General features: G+C 43.6%; 1 protein-coding gene across 1 annotated transcript in view; it reads right to left on the bottom strand.

The window, feature by feature from the left end:
* Positions 1-8,898: 8,898 nt before the first annotated feature.
* The window catches only part of LOC104626801 (methyl-CpG-binding domain protein 2), a 25,883-nt gene continuing 20,606 nt past the window's right edge, over positions 8,899-14,175 (bottom strand). The window contains exon 5 of the mRNA XM_010294823.1: positions 8,899-9,028. Coding sequence (XP_010293125.1) covers positions 8,899-9,028 — 130 coding nt within the window. The remainder of the gene's footprint in view (positions 9,029-14,175) is intronic.

Below are 14,175 nucleotides of genomic sequence, written 5' to 3'. Positions count from 1 at the left end.
TGCAGGGGGGAAATGCCCGTTCCACCTCCTGCTTTCTCTGCGCTGCCGCCCGCCGGCCTCTCCCCCCGCAGAGGCTGCGGGGCCGGGAGTCTGCGATCACGCGATCATCCAGTGCTTTGGGTGGGAACGGACCTTTCAAGGCCATCTGGTCCAACCCCCGCGCCGTGAGCAGGGACACCTGCACCCAGAGCAGGGTGCTCAGAGCCCCGTCCAGCCAGACCTGGGGTGTTTCCAGGGATGGGGCATCCACCACCTCTCTGGGCAACCTGGGCCAGGGGTTCACCACCCTCACGGTGAAAAACTTCTTCCTTCTATCTAGTCTGAATCTGCCCTCTTTTAGTTTAAAACTGTCACCCCTTGTCCTATCACAACAGGCCCTGCTAAAAAGCCTGTGCCCATCTCTCTCCTCAGCCCCTCTCAGCCCTGGCAGCTGCAGGAAGGTCTCCCCGGAGCCTTCTCTGCTCCAGGCTGAGCCCCCCCAACTCCCTCAGCCGATGGTGTGGAGCAGCCTGCGGGGAGGTACTTGTACCTTTTGGTGCACAACTTGGGAAATATGTAAGATTCTCCTAGGCAAACCTAGGGACCATCATCTGCCGGAGATGCTGCAAGTGCTTGAACATCTTGTCTGGCGAATGTACTGTTATCCTGTTGGAAAAAATAGGTACCATCCCCACCCAGTCCCAGACAATGTGTTGCCACACATCTCTCTTTTTAAGTAGATCTCCAGTTCAGACTACTTGGCCATTAGCATTTAATTGATGTCAGGACCAATGCATGAGTGCATCTTTTCACAGTGAAGCTGGACCTCTCATCCAAAGCTGCATGAAGTACCTGAACAAAGCTACTAACACTGGAAGTGCACTAAAGATGCAACCAGTGATGCACCAATGAAGCGGGCTCAGCTTTAATGGGGAAGTCATTGAAGTTTTGGCATAAAAGCTAGGAAGAAGCCAATCTTTCCAGCATAGGAATAAAAATGAAAGCGCGTACCTAGGTTCTTCTAAAGTCAATGAAAGAGCAGCTGCTCATTTCATCAAGGTGTATTTTAGCAGAGAATTTTAGCACCCCCAAAAGACTATTGCGTCACTTTTAAGCACCATCTGCCTCAAATGACAGGCGATGGGAAAGACGATGCATACTCATGCACCAAAACATCTCCCGCGTCCCTGACACCCATCCCTTCGTAAAGACACCCGCTGCTGCTCTGAGGGGTCCCAGGAGGGACACACCACCTCAGCGGCATTTGCTCCACTACCCAGCGTATGCTTTTTCCTAGAAGGTGGCGATGTCTTCTGCACCACCGCTTTTCTCAAGTTGGTTTTTGGACTTAATCTCCAGCCAAATCACAAAGGAAGGAGAAGGAAGAGTTGAGCATTTTGTTGCCTGAGAAATAACTCCACCTCCCTGAGAACACAAAGAACTATTTTACATAGAGTATCTGATTTTGGTTTGGTTGTATTAAAGAGGCTGCTTCAGATTTTAAAATTATCTCAATTTCTCTTTAAGTGTGCCCAGTGAACCTCTACGGTCTGCTCCTGGCAAACAGAGTATGGACATACATGGGAAGCCTGCAGCTACCCCTATACATGACATACAAGCCACTTCTATGCACAAAACCCACTATAAATACCGTATTCAACATACAAGATGACGGTGATTGCCCAGTTTAGACCGTATTTGAGTTCCTCCAAGGACTAAATGTTAAGGCAGGTCATGTAAACAAAATCCAACCGACCACGGAGGGGCTCCCTGGGCAAACTGTGGTCACAAAGAGTTCTCTGGTCAACAACCTCCAGTTTCTCCAGGGAAGAACTACAAATAGAAGATGGAGGAAACTGTTTAGATCCTCCTTCATTTAAGGACACTGACCGAAACTGCTGATCCCACATTAAATATGGTTATTTCACGAAGGTACCTTTAACGGTTTGCTTTACAAAGCAGTCCTCGATGAGGACTGGGGAAGAGACAGGAGGAGGAATCCCAGTGACTGATGAAGGGAACTGACTCGTCTTTTAAGGAACTGTAGCAACTAAATAACACGCATGAGTTGCAAATCACATTTATTACCAAAAAGGTCAACATAAACCAGCATGTGAACACGGCCCTGCTGGAAAGAAAATCAGAGTGAGAGTTGGAATGGGCATACAGGAGGCAGGTTCAGCGCTCCGGGAGGAAAACTCTTGCTTGCACAGAGATGCGATCACTCCCGTGGCAACGGCTGGCAGAAGTTTGCGGGCAACCTAAACGCATCCTTCCTTTCTGTGCGTACTTGGGGGCAGAGAGGTAGAGCGAGCTCTACACAGAGACCTCGGAGTAGGGGCAGAAAACTGCCACGAAGCAAATTTAGTGTTTGCCAAGCCTTTAATTCTTACAGGACGTGAAGGGAATCGCAACTCGCGCAATGGGATTGCCGGATTGCCGTCCGCGTGCAAGAGACGTGCTCTGCCTGGTGCGACGCGGTCCTGGAGTTCCCTGAACGCGCAGAGACGTCGTTCGGTTCCTTGCAAGACAACAGGGTTGTGGTGGCTACGTCGGAGAACGCAGCTGAGCCGTGATGCCGAGGGAATGGCAGCAGCTTGTCGAGAGAAACAAGCTGTTCCCTTGCCCACCCTGCTGCAAATAAAGGAGCTGCCGAGCCCTCGCTCAGGCGTCCGCTCTGCAGGTGAGAAGAGCAAGTCTCGGGCTCCCCGCGGTGCTTTGGGTGTTCTTTGTTCCAGCGAATACCGAGAAAACGGAGAAAACCAGTGGTTCCGAACGGGTTGTGAGCTTGCTTTTGAAAGCGGCTGCCAGACTTGTTAATGTGCGAGGGTTCTGTAGGAGGCTGGGTGTCAGGACCCTGGGTGCTGTGAACTTTCAGAGTTCTTCAGATAAGAACAGGTCCTTCCAATAGGAACGGAGTAATTCCTGTTTTCATGGTTTGACATCTGCTTCTATATGAAAAAGCGCATTCAGGGTTTTACGTAACTGCAGCTTGTATCCCTTCTCAAACTGATCTGTGCCAGTATAAAGCTAAACTAAACTAAGAGCACTAAAACATTAGCCAAAATTATTAATAATCTACTTTTTTAAGGGTGTAAGAGAATGATGGCAGCTTGTTAACGATAAATTCAAATTCAGCTGGACTATGGCGAGGTGCCATACCGGAGAGCCCGGCCTCCAGCAGCCTGCCCGGCCGAGGTCCGCGGGAAACGAGCTCGCTCGCAGCAGCACAAGGAACCTGCAAAGTCTCTTCCCGTCCTTTCCCCGGCAGCGACAGACTGCTGTAGTCAGCACGGCGGGCAGAACAGGCAAGACCACTACTTTTTCATGCGCAGAGGTAAATGCCTGTAGCCAGCTTTTTCTAGAGTTATTTCTCTCTCTCCTGTAAAAAGATGATGATTAAAAAAATGTTCCTTAGTGATCTTTTACAACCGAAGCAGCAGCACACCGTGTCTCTCCTTCCTTCCCCCAAACACAGCAGCAGTTCTCAGGCAGCCCCTCAATGCCAAGTCCTCCAGCCGCAGGCAACGCGCCGAACGCTAAGCTCCGGCACGCCACGCCTTCCCTCCGGCCCCAGAATCGGGCGTTATTGTCTCAAAAAGGGAAAATCCCTGTGCAGGGCATGAAATGAGGGTGAGCACACACTGAGGGGCGGGGAGGTGTCGAGATGTGGAATCCTGTATGTGGATAACCTGTAACCACCAACATCCCCACCACCAGTTAACCAGTTAACCAGTTAAGCCTGGGTACAAGCTGTAGCAGCCCAGGACTAGTGCACTAGATCCACCAGGGCTGGGAGCCACAGGCGAGGACGCCCTTCCCTCTAGGTAGTAAAATACCATTAAAACCAGAAAATCATTCCATTCTAAGCTGCTCCAAGGATCGCTAAGCCATCACTACGGCGGATTAATATCTATTTTTAGTACCAAAATACCATCTTACTGCCAACAGGTAAAAGAAAGACTTCCGTCAGAACTGCAATTTTGACACAAAGGTGATGAAAGCATTAGTGGGAATTGTCAAATTTGAGTCAAAACTTTGGAAACTTTTGGGGTTTTAATACAAAGCTTTCTAGTTTTAACAGAGACCACCTTATCCTTAAAAGAAGAGAGGCATTTTCTTCCCCCAAGGTTTTTTCAGCAACCTGTGGTAATGGTGGTTACTCACTAAAAAAATTGACGCGACATCATTAAGAACTAGAACAAGAGGGGGTTAAACAGCGTAGCAACACGTCACAGGAGCTCCCGCAGCCGGCATGGCTTTCCGCCCCCGCTCGGGAGGCGTGAAGCAGCATCGGGCAGCACGTGCGGTACCAGAGGTTTTTTATGCAAGACCGGGACAACTCCCCCGGCCCCAAGGGAATTAAGTGTTAATATTAGTGTAATAAACAGCAAAAAACTACAAGGCACAGTTAAACAGTTACTATTGAGAGCAACCTTTCTTCTGAGAGAGATGTATCTGCTTTTTGCTCTTACATGAAATACCTTAATCGGGAAGAGCCTTTTAAAGCCACTTCTGTGCCGGTTCTATTGCAGTTTAACATGCGGTCGTGTGAAGAACAACGTCCTGGCATTTTCAACCCTAAAATGAAACCGCATTGTACAGCTACACAGGAGAAGTCACTCACATCCCCGTTCACAAGCTCCTTGATCAGTCATTATGCAATACAACTCTGGAAGAAGAACAACTATAAACTGTTCTTCAGTTCAACTAAATTATCAATGGTGATGTGTTTTCACTCATCTTCACTCCAGTTCTACTTACCCAGTTTTATCTATCAAAGCCTTGTGTTCTGAGCAGTTACTAGGTAGTGCAGCGTGCGTACATTCCTGAAAGCAAGCTTCATTAAATTCACCAAATAATGCTGATTTGTTGGGAACACACCTCCTTTCCAATTTCACAGAAGCCTGATAGTAACAGGCTCCGTTCTTTTGTTCAGGAGAGAGCTTGATCTCTCCCCAGTCTATGACCAGGCTGGAAAAGTCCAGATCCATTATTCTCTTTTATTTTGCTCAATTATAAAGGGAAGGAGGCTACTTCAGAAAAAAATGACGATTTGTGTTGATTCCCAGCCCGCACCCATCCCAGGAAACCCTGCAGTAAGATCATCTGTGGTACCGTGTGACTCCAGAGGCGATGGAAAAGCTCCCCCACCGCGGGCTGCAGAGCAGTAGGATACGTTACTACTCGTGGAGAAGCAGGCGTTATTCTAACCTTGGAACTACTCTGACCTGCCAGGTAATTTAGACTTTAAGTTTCCAGGGAAGCTAAGCAAACCTGCTCAGTTTTTTGATTACTTCTGAGTCTTCGGATTAGCTGTGCAAGACCCAACTTACTTCACCGAAACCTTTGCAGTGCCGTAGGCCATCCTGATGTCCTAACTGCTTTGGCTAGGTAGGCAGAAAGAAGCCCCAAGTTTTGGCACCTGCTGCATTCTGCACTGAAGACATTTTCTTTACAGTCTCGCTTTGACCACAAAGCAGAACTCTGTAAAGTCATGCTGGCTACTTATTTTTAGCAGTCGTCTTTCTCAGAGGAAATACGCAGTTGTACTTCACCTCGGGTGAAAAACCCACAACTGCTCCCAAGTTCAGAGAGATTTCCTGCGGCAACGCTCTGGGCAAAGACAGTACTTGTTGATACACGCCTTTCCCAGCCTACCCAGCATCTGGCCAAGGGATCACTGAAATATGAGCAGGGACAGTCTTTGTTTACTCTATCCACAACACAGGTTTTCAACTGCTTGGAATATAATCATTTATTTATCTTTACAGTGATGACGGAAGAATGTACAGGTGTTTTCACCCATAGGTATAAAAATCTGTTTATATACAGAGTCACAATAATCTTTAATTGTGAAATCATTCTGTTCTCCTGATCCATCCTTACTAAAAACCACAGGAAAAACAAATATTTAGTACAGGCAATATAATTCCAGTAGGTTTGCAACCTGGCATCAAAAGCTCAGCTTTAGATTAAGGGTAATGTTCGATATTTTAAAAAGGACTTTAAGTCATAGGACACAAAATAAAGTTGCTTTTCAAATAAGATATATACATCAAAAATAGGAGTCTAAAAAAGGCATTGGTTTTAATGCTATTAGAAAGCTATATAAATGTGCATGGGTCCATTTCTTCTTATAACGAAAGACCGAAGGAGAAAGTGCCTCTGTCTTTTAGGAAGTTCCTCCTGGGACAAGTCAGTTAAAAGTACCTGTAAAAGAGAAAGAAATAACTCCATTTGGAAAAGTAAAGGCTGATGGTTGCATCAATTAGGATGACTTTGTTGGAGCAGTTATAGCTGTGTTTCAGTTCCATATTGAGAGCACACCATAAATAGTTCATAAGCAGGTAACAAAAAATTAACACAACGTAAGTAGCTCCTCAGTTGTTGAGAGTCCCACAGATGCCTAGTTACTTTTTCATTACGCACAACCCGCATACGTAACAGGCTTTTAACATCCAGCCGCTTTCACCACACACCCTCCTGGCTCATTACCCAGGCTTCTGCCGTACTTCACTGTGGCCTTAAATCACTTTCTGAATGTTTGTTTTTTTTAAATACAGCACAATGTGTACATAAAGTTTCTTAGTATAAAAAGACCGTCCTGGAACATTAGTCTGTATAAAGGAAAGAAAAAAAACTTGCACCTTCCAAGCTATTTTACTTTAACTAATGCACTTACTTAAAAATCTTGGTTCAAGTCTATAATTAAAGCCACTAGGGAAAAAAAAAGCAGTTTTACAGAACAGAGCCAACACATGTACATTGACATGTACATTGGCTATGCACATGTAAATAGGTAATGAGTTCACAGGTTGATTGAAACTCAGGGTCTACTGATCTAACGGATTTCTGCAGAGAACCACAGTACCAGTGCAAAAATAACCACTCCTACGAATAGATTTATGACTCCATTACAAAATAATTATGTTATGCCAAATTAAAAAAATTCAAAATGACAATTTGATTCTAAAATGGCAAAGGTTTGAAGTATCACATCTTAAAACAACGTTCTTTCTTACTTCCTTTAAAGTTATCCATAATTAGACTTTTATAGGTGAAATAATTAGGGATTAAGCGTTTAATAGTAAATAGCTGTAACTTAAAGTAATTAAAAGATTCCAGTAGCCCGGAAAACATCGAGATTACTGGCCCATTAAGTGGCCAGTTGTCCTGGTTTCAGCTGGTATAGGGTTAATTTTCTTCCTGGCAGCTGGTATAGCGCTGTGTTTTGGATTTGGGATGAAAATAATGTTGATAATGTCCTGATGTTTTCGGTTGTTGCTAAGCAGTGAAGGACTGCTCAGCTTCACATGCTGGCCTGCCAGCGAGCAGGCTGGGGGGCATGGGAAGCGGGGAGGGGGCACAGCCGGGAGAGCTGACCCAGGCTGGCCAAAGGCATATTCCATACCATATGACACCATGCCCAGTACATAAACTGGGAGAGTTGGCTGGGGAGGGCTGCTGCTCAGGAATGGGCTGGGCATCGGTCAGCGGGTGGTAAGCAATTGCATTGTACATCACTTCCTTTGTATATCATTTTATTATTTTTATTTCCCTTCCTTTTCTGTCCTATTAAACTGTCTTTATCTCAACCCACAAATTTTACTTTTTTTTAGCCAATTCGCTCCCCCACCCCACGCGTTCAGCACCTGCCGCGTTAAACCACACTGCCAGTGAACAACGCTGGCAAACAGCTCTTGTCCGTAACGTAAAGATCAAACTTCCCTTTACGTTGCACTGACACTATAAGTAATAAAAATGCCTGTGCGTTAGAAACATGAGTATTCAGGGCCTGGTGGGTACATTATAAATACATTTTGTTTCTAATTATAAGAATTTACTCAAGCTACACACCCTTGTATCTGAAGCACTAACCTAGTGCGCAGTCCAGATACTGAGTGCAAAAATAACATCTGGCTGTTGGGTGCACCAGGCTCGTATTCTTTATTTGGGGGGGGCCAAAATGCCATGGAATTACCACGGGATGCCATGGGTTGAATACCAGTTTGAATTTCAGGAGCCTTGCTAAAGCAGGTCACAGCCTGGCAACTTCCATCCTATGTTTACAAGTTACCTGAACACAGTATTCATAGTGGCACAAAAGTTAACTTCTTTGTATCTGTCAAATAGGAAATACATATATTATTTTCCCTTGTGGGTAGTAACTCCAGAACAAAAAAATGAAACTAATTCCTTTAAAATTACACAGCCATCTCCAGACAGAATTCTTAGGTTGTTAAAAGTTCTGCTAACTCTTTATGAGAAGGTCAGATCTCAAAGCTGTGCACTTTCATAAATAAGCACTACAAGCTCAATGGAAACAAGAGAATGCATTGCTGTTCTGCAGATGATTAAAAAGAAATTTCTCTTTAAGAAAGTGTTTGGCAGATGTTTACAGTACTAATCTGTACTGTAACACAGGTATAAGATACAAAAAGATGCCTTGGAAAATTAATTCGTAGAGGTATCACCCATTTAAAAATAAATAGGAAAGTTTCAGGAACTTGTTATGTAATTTTAGTAAATTCAATTTTAGAATCAAAAAGAACAGAAAAAAGGCCAGTTACTTTGATTGTTTTACCCCAGTTTCACATCAATTATTAATAATATTGATTGTCAGAAAATATACCTGCAATGGTTTCTAGAGACTGGGTTTTTGCCATAAAGGATGAAAAACATCGTTTTTTCCTCCCTGCTGATCTGTCCAGCATTTAATGTGAGGACGTTCACTTCTACATATGCAAACTCACCCCAGTGTTCTGCTGATACAGTGCACATCCACCAGCACCCGTGTGGGGAGAAAGCAGGAGTGCGTGTGTCTGATATACTGCTGCCCACCGAAGGACTGCCAGCAGCTGAGGCAGGTAAATCTCAGAGTGTGCCTCCAGGAGATGCGACTCACCTGAATTCTTTTTATGCTTCATCTCCATTATCCATTTCTACATCTATATCTTTTGTTGTGTCAGCCGCTCGTGACAAAATGTCTGCCATTAGTGCTTCCTCCAGTTTTTTACGCACTTGTTGCACCCGCTCTTCTTGTTTTCTGAAGGGAGAGAAGGGAAGAAGGGGCAGAAAAGTCAATTCTTCAAGTACACTAGTAGGCTGGGAGCACAATACTTGCATAAACAATGACTCAGGACTGGTTTCTCAACTCTTATTTTAACTTAGAACAGAATATGATAGAAAGTTCCAGTTGGAAGTGACCTACAATGATTACCTAGTCCAACTGCCTGACTCCTTCAGGGCTTACTAAAAGTTAAAGCATGTTATTAAGGGCATTGTCCAAATGCCTCTTACACACTGACAGGCTTGGGGCATCGACCACCTCTCGAAACCCTTACTGACTAGTTCCATTCCCTTGCACATACACAGCCGCACAGACAGTGCTTGAGAGCGCTCTGAGCCAGAAGCCTCTCTGGTTTAGCACGCATGGCTTACTTTCCCTCATACAGAGACAGTAGGATTTGATGCGACAGATGATCTTCCACTCTCAGATTAGGTACTTCAAAGACCAAGCAGAAAGTTAATGGAGCAATATCCCACTGGACTTTTTTTTTTTTTTTTGGCAGAGACATTTTAGGGTAGAAGACTGCAAATCGCAGCAGGAGATCTGAGGCAATCTCCCTCTTTCCCGGTGTAAGGGTGTGTACACCAGGTGCACCTTTACAGCATGGTGGGACAATAAGTAGGTTTCTAAGTGCTCCAAGAACCAACTCCACGTCCCACACAGTGCGTGTGCAGGGGAAGAACCTCAAGAAGCTTCACTGTTTCCATTTATTTATTTAATTACTCCTACTTATCTGTTCAGTCTTAACTCCTAGTCAGTGATGCATTTAAGACGGCAGCAACTTCTGCTGAAACAAAGGTTTGTTTCCCTGGGGAAAGTTAATTCAAAAATATTACCTCGGATATCAACATGAATTTAAGATATTTTGATTCAGTGTTTAGTTTGGAAGGTAAAATTTAGCTTTCAAATGCTACCAGAAAACAAGTAGTCCTCTTCTGAAGTTTTCCCAAGAGAACACAAATTTTGCATCAGATCCAGGGCTTTTTATATGAAAATCCACTTGTTCTATCAAGCTATGTTTTCCAAAAAAGAAAATCTTTAAACAAAATATATGCTTAAAAATGGCCAGAACGCATCAGAAGCAGGCACAGGAAAACACTTCTTCGCGCCGCAGACTCCCTGTGGCTGCTTAGGATGGCAGGACAGATACAAAGTACATCAAACCTTAGAAGAGCAGGAGCAATATCCAACATGCTCCGCAGAAGCCAGAAGCCTCTGAGAAGCACCAGCCTCGAAGGCTATTCTATTCTTACGGCTGCAACCACTACCAGCACTCCCTAAGTACTTCAGAGGAGGCTGCCTGCTAACAGAGACAGCAACAGGAAGAAAAAAAAGAACACGCTAGTAGTTCAGTACAGAACTTGTTTTCTATTTTCCAGCTGTGTTCTATCCTTGTTTTCTATCTTCAATATACAGCTTACTGTCCCAGGGCTGTTAACTTTCAATGCCTAAAGAGTGATCTTTCAAACCCTGGGGCAAAGAACGGAACAAAAACAGATGTCTTATCTTTTGCAGAACCTGTGTAACAAAGGAGAAGTAAAAGTTAGAGTAGCAAATTCAGTATTTCTTAATTGAACGAAAATGATCCCAAGAGCACACATAAGCTGAAATACAATTTTAAAAAAAATCAGTAATAGAAAGTTGTCACCGTCTCATTGTTTGAACATGCTGTGAACTGGCCAACGATTACAGAAAATAAATAGTTGAAGTGTATTTTATTTTTCCCCTTTTTGGCTTTAGAATTTTGACTTTAAGACAGTAGGATCTTTCCACAATCCACAGCCTACAAACTCCATCACAGCAGGCTTCAGACTACAGTCAGTAGCCGTTTACACCAGCAGACCACTTCCCTAGATTCCTGGTGTGCTTCCTTACTTAGGTCTAATTCAACCCATGATGATAAATACAAACACTTAATGACAGCATTTTTTTAAAAATGCCTGAATGATCAAATCAGAGAGAAGAAAGGTGCTGGAGTATTTTTATAAAGCTCCCCCTTTAGAGTGTGAAGAAAATTCCAATGAACTAAAACACAGTAAGGACACTTCCTTATTCTTACAAAGAATGGATCAAGAATGAAATGTAAATGCTCCTCGAACATGGTTCTGGTCACTGGGCATTTTAAGTGTATCTCATGGAAAAGTCCTGAAGTATCATATATCCAGCGAAGTTAAGGGTAATCATCAATCCTCCCATTGTCAAAAAAGTCACAGGGCATTTAGACAACCTTACCCTCTCAGTAACCTGAATTAAGCCATGAACAGCTGAGCTGGGAGAGAAAGGAGGCCCATTCCAGGCTGTGAATACTCCATAACATCGTAACGTCTGTATCAGAGAATGCACTTGCCAGAAAGCGCACACGAAGTTAATCTGGAACATCCTTCCTTTCTTGGTGCTACAAGGTCCTGCCTGCTTTGCTCTTCAGTGAGTCTGTTGTCCAGACATGGAATCTAACATAAAGGCCAGCAAGTATCTTATATATCAACTTTAAGGAGTCTGGCACAAAAAAAAAAAAAAAGTCATAAGCTTTACCACCTCATTAGGCTTATTTATTTGAGATCTTCTTTTAAATATACTTAACTATGCTGATGAAGTTTTGAAAAGCATGTGCTGAAGCATAAGCTCAGCCTGTCCTAGATTTCAGAATCGTTAATCCTGATTTGTAACAAGCCCCTTCCTACCACCTCAGACAAACAACTGTAGTATTTAACTCTCACAATACCCAGAATTGACAGCCAGTTTTCTGTATCTCTGACTAGCTGCTGTTATTAAGGGCCCCGGTTACCTATTTACAGTGTTATGTGGCCTTCTTCAGAGGTCACTCCCAGGTCTTGCTTCCCAAACTCAGGTGAAGACATAGCTTTCCCCAGTTACCTCATTTCCAAATTTTCAGCTAGCTAGTTGATCTCCCAGGGAGCAATAACCAAAAAATAATTCACAGCACTCCCAGTCCTGAAGAGTCTGGTCTTCGAGCAAGCAGAGTATTAAAAACACAGTTCTTTTTATACAAATAATATGACTTGTAAAGCACACGAACTACCAAGAGCAAATGTTTAAGAATCAACAGCAAAAAACACCACTAATAAAAAGTGCTCATCTTTAAGTAAAACTCTAGGACTTAGAATACCTCCATTCAATTTGATTAATTCGACTTCTTATGCTAATTTATCACAGCCGTATTAAGTGAAATTACTTTAGCCCATTAAGCCAACGAGGCTAGCAGTGCTGCCAGGGAGGGCAAGCCTGCTGCTCACAAGTGCCCACTCTTCGCTACCGGCCCGTAGCCCTTCAGCTCCCCAGCACCGTCCTGGCCGTGGAGCTCCCGCACCGCAGCAGCCTGTGCTGAGCCTGCGCACCTCCCCAGCTGCATCACTCGCTGCTAAGCAGCTCCCTGGCCATGTGCTCTTTCAGCCTTCCTCCCAGCCAGACACAATCCTCATCCTTTAGTTTAAATACTATTGCCTTCGAAAGCAAGCTAAAATTAAAGACACGTTACTCCCAACACAGAAGTCCAGAAGGCCCTAAATTCTGATTCTGACCTTGTTTTCAGTGGAAAACTGCTTTATACAGCAGGGTTGTGTACAGCTCTGCATTCAGATGACTTCCTTGGTGTTTAGAATGATATTATTTGTCTTCACTACTTGCACTCTTCTCGGCCCACACAACTAAGTGATGTGTGTGTGCTTTAAAGACATGTGTGACTCCACACTACTGTATGCAATCAAACTACGATACTGTGCCAACCTCCCTTCTGATTTCTCCATCTATTTTTCTATATTGTTAAATCTATTGAGGCTCCATTTGATTTAGTTCCTTACGTGCTGGCACTGCAATACCAACTCTGTCATCAAAATAAAAAATTGCGTACAGTTCTAGTAATAGCATTTAGCTGCAGCAGAAACACAAAGGTATCTTTACATTTAGGATGGGTGTCAGATTAGATGGGAAAAATCCACGGAACCAGCTTGCCCTTGTCTGAACACCAGTTCCACCTCCCTGTGTGTCAGGACAGAGGTAATCTTTTGCCCCTGCTCTTCCAGCATATTCAAATATAGAATTTTTTGGAGACACTCTAATTGAGAGCCATACCCATAAGTGCTTACAGTAATATTTACTCTGTTTCTATGGAAAACATACTCTAGAGCTTCTCAGCAGCAGCGATTCCAGAAGTCTTCCACTAACCAGAACTGAGATGCACTGCTAAAAGGAGAATTAATTACTAGTATGATGACTGTATCTGCTTATTATATTAAACTCAGGTTGAGGGGCATCTGCTAATTCTCCCCCACACATACACCGCTCCAACGCATCACTTCCAATAGATCTTTCCCATCCCCTCCTCCCCTCTCAGCAGCAATTAACCACTGCTGAGACGCATATTCTCAATGGCAATTACAGAAATTCTCAAATGTCTAGTTACTGTGCTTTCCTGACACACTTGCTATTAAACTCATCTTTAGATCTGGGGTCAGAAAGTTTATCTCGTAGCCAAGATGGTAAGGATTATTTAGGGTTTTGCCTCCCTGCAAGACACATCACTTTACCTTATAAGTTTCTTATTCCTGAGGAGAGCTCAGACTGTGGAAACATTCTCCATCTCTCATTTTCTTCTTTTGGCACATTATAGTTCTTGTGGCCCTGGTCTGTCATACTGAAAATGAGATTCGTGCAGGGTATTGAGGAATATTGTGAGGCACTAAGCTACAGCTGACTAGCTTGGATCAAGGTTCATATAGCTAAAGATTCAGACATTCTTAAACCCATGCCAAACAAACTTAGAGAGCATTAAACTTGAAATATTCTCCATTCCTGTCTCCTGGTAAATACAGCTTAGTTTTCTGACAGATTAACAGATACTTTTTCTTACCCACTAGTGTGCAGAGCATGACACAGCCAGACATATGACATTAATTGTTAATGCTTTGGTAAATTTAACAGGTTATGGCTATCCATAAGAAAATGCAGAAGTACCATTACCATGCTATTTGAAAAGGACAATTGCAAAGACACCTGAGAAAGCTCAGGAACAAAACCTACTGGGTGATGGTAAGCGCTCAGCAAAGAACCTAGACTGCACAAGAGAAAGGACTGTTGAAAACTGAAAGGTGGGATTTTCAGAAATT

Source organism: Phaethon lepturus, unplaced genomic scaffold (genome assembly GCF_000687285.1).
Source record: "Phaethon lepturus isolate BGI_N335 unplaced genomic scaffold, ASM68728v1 scaffold14779, whole genome shotgun sequence".
In the NCBI taxonomy this organism is placed as follows: Eukaryota; Metazoa; Chordata; class Aves; order Phaethontiformes; family Phaethontidae; genus Phaethon; species Phaethon lepturus.
This window is presented reverse-complemented; position numbering and strand designations above follow the sequence as displayed.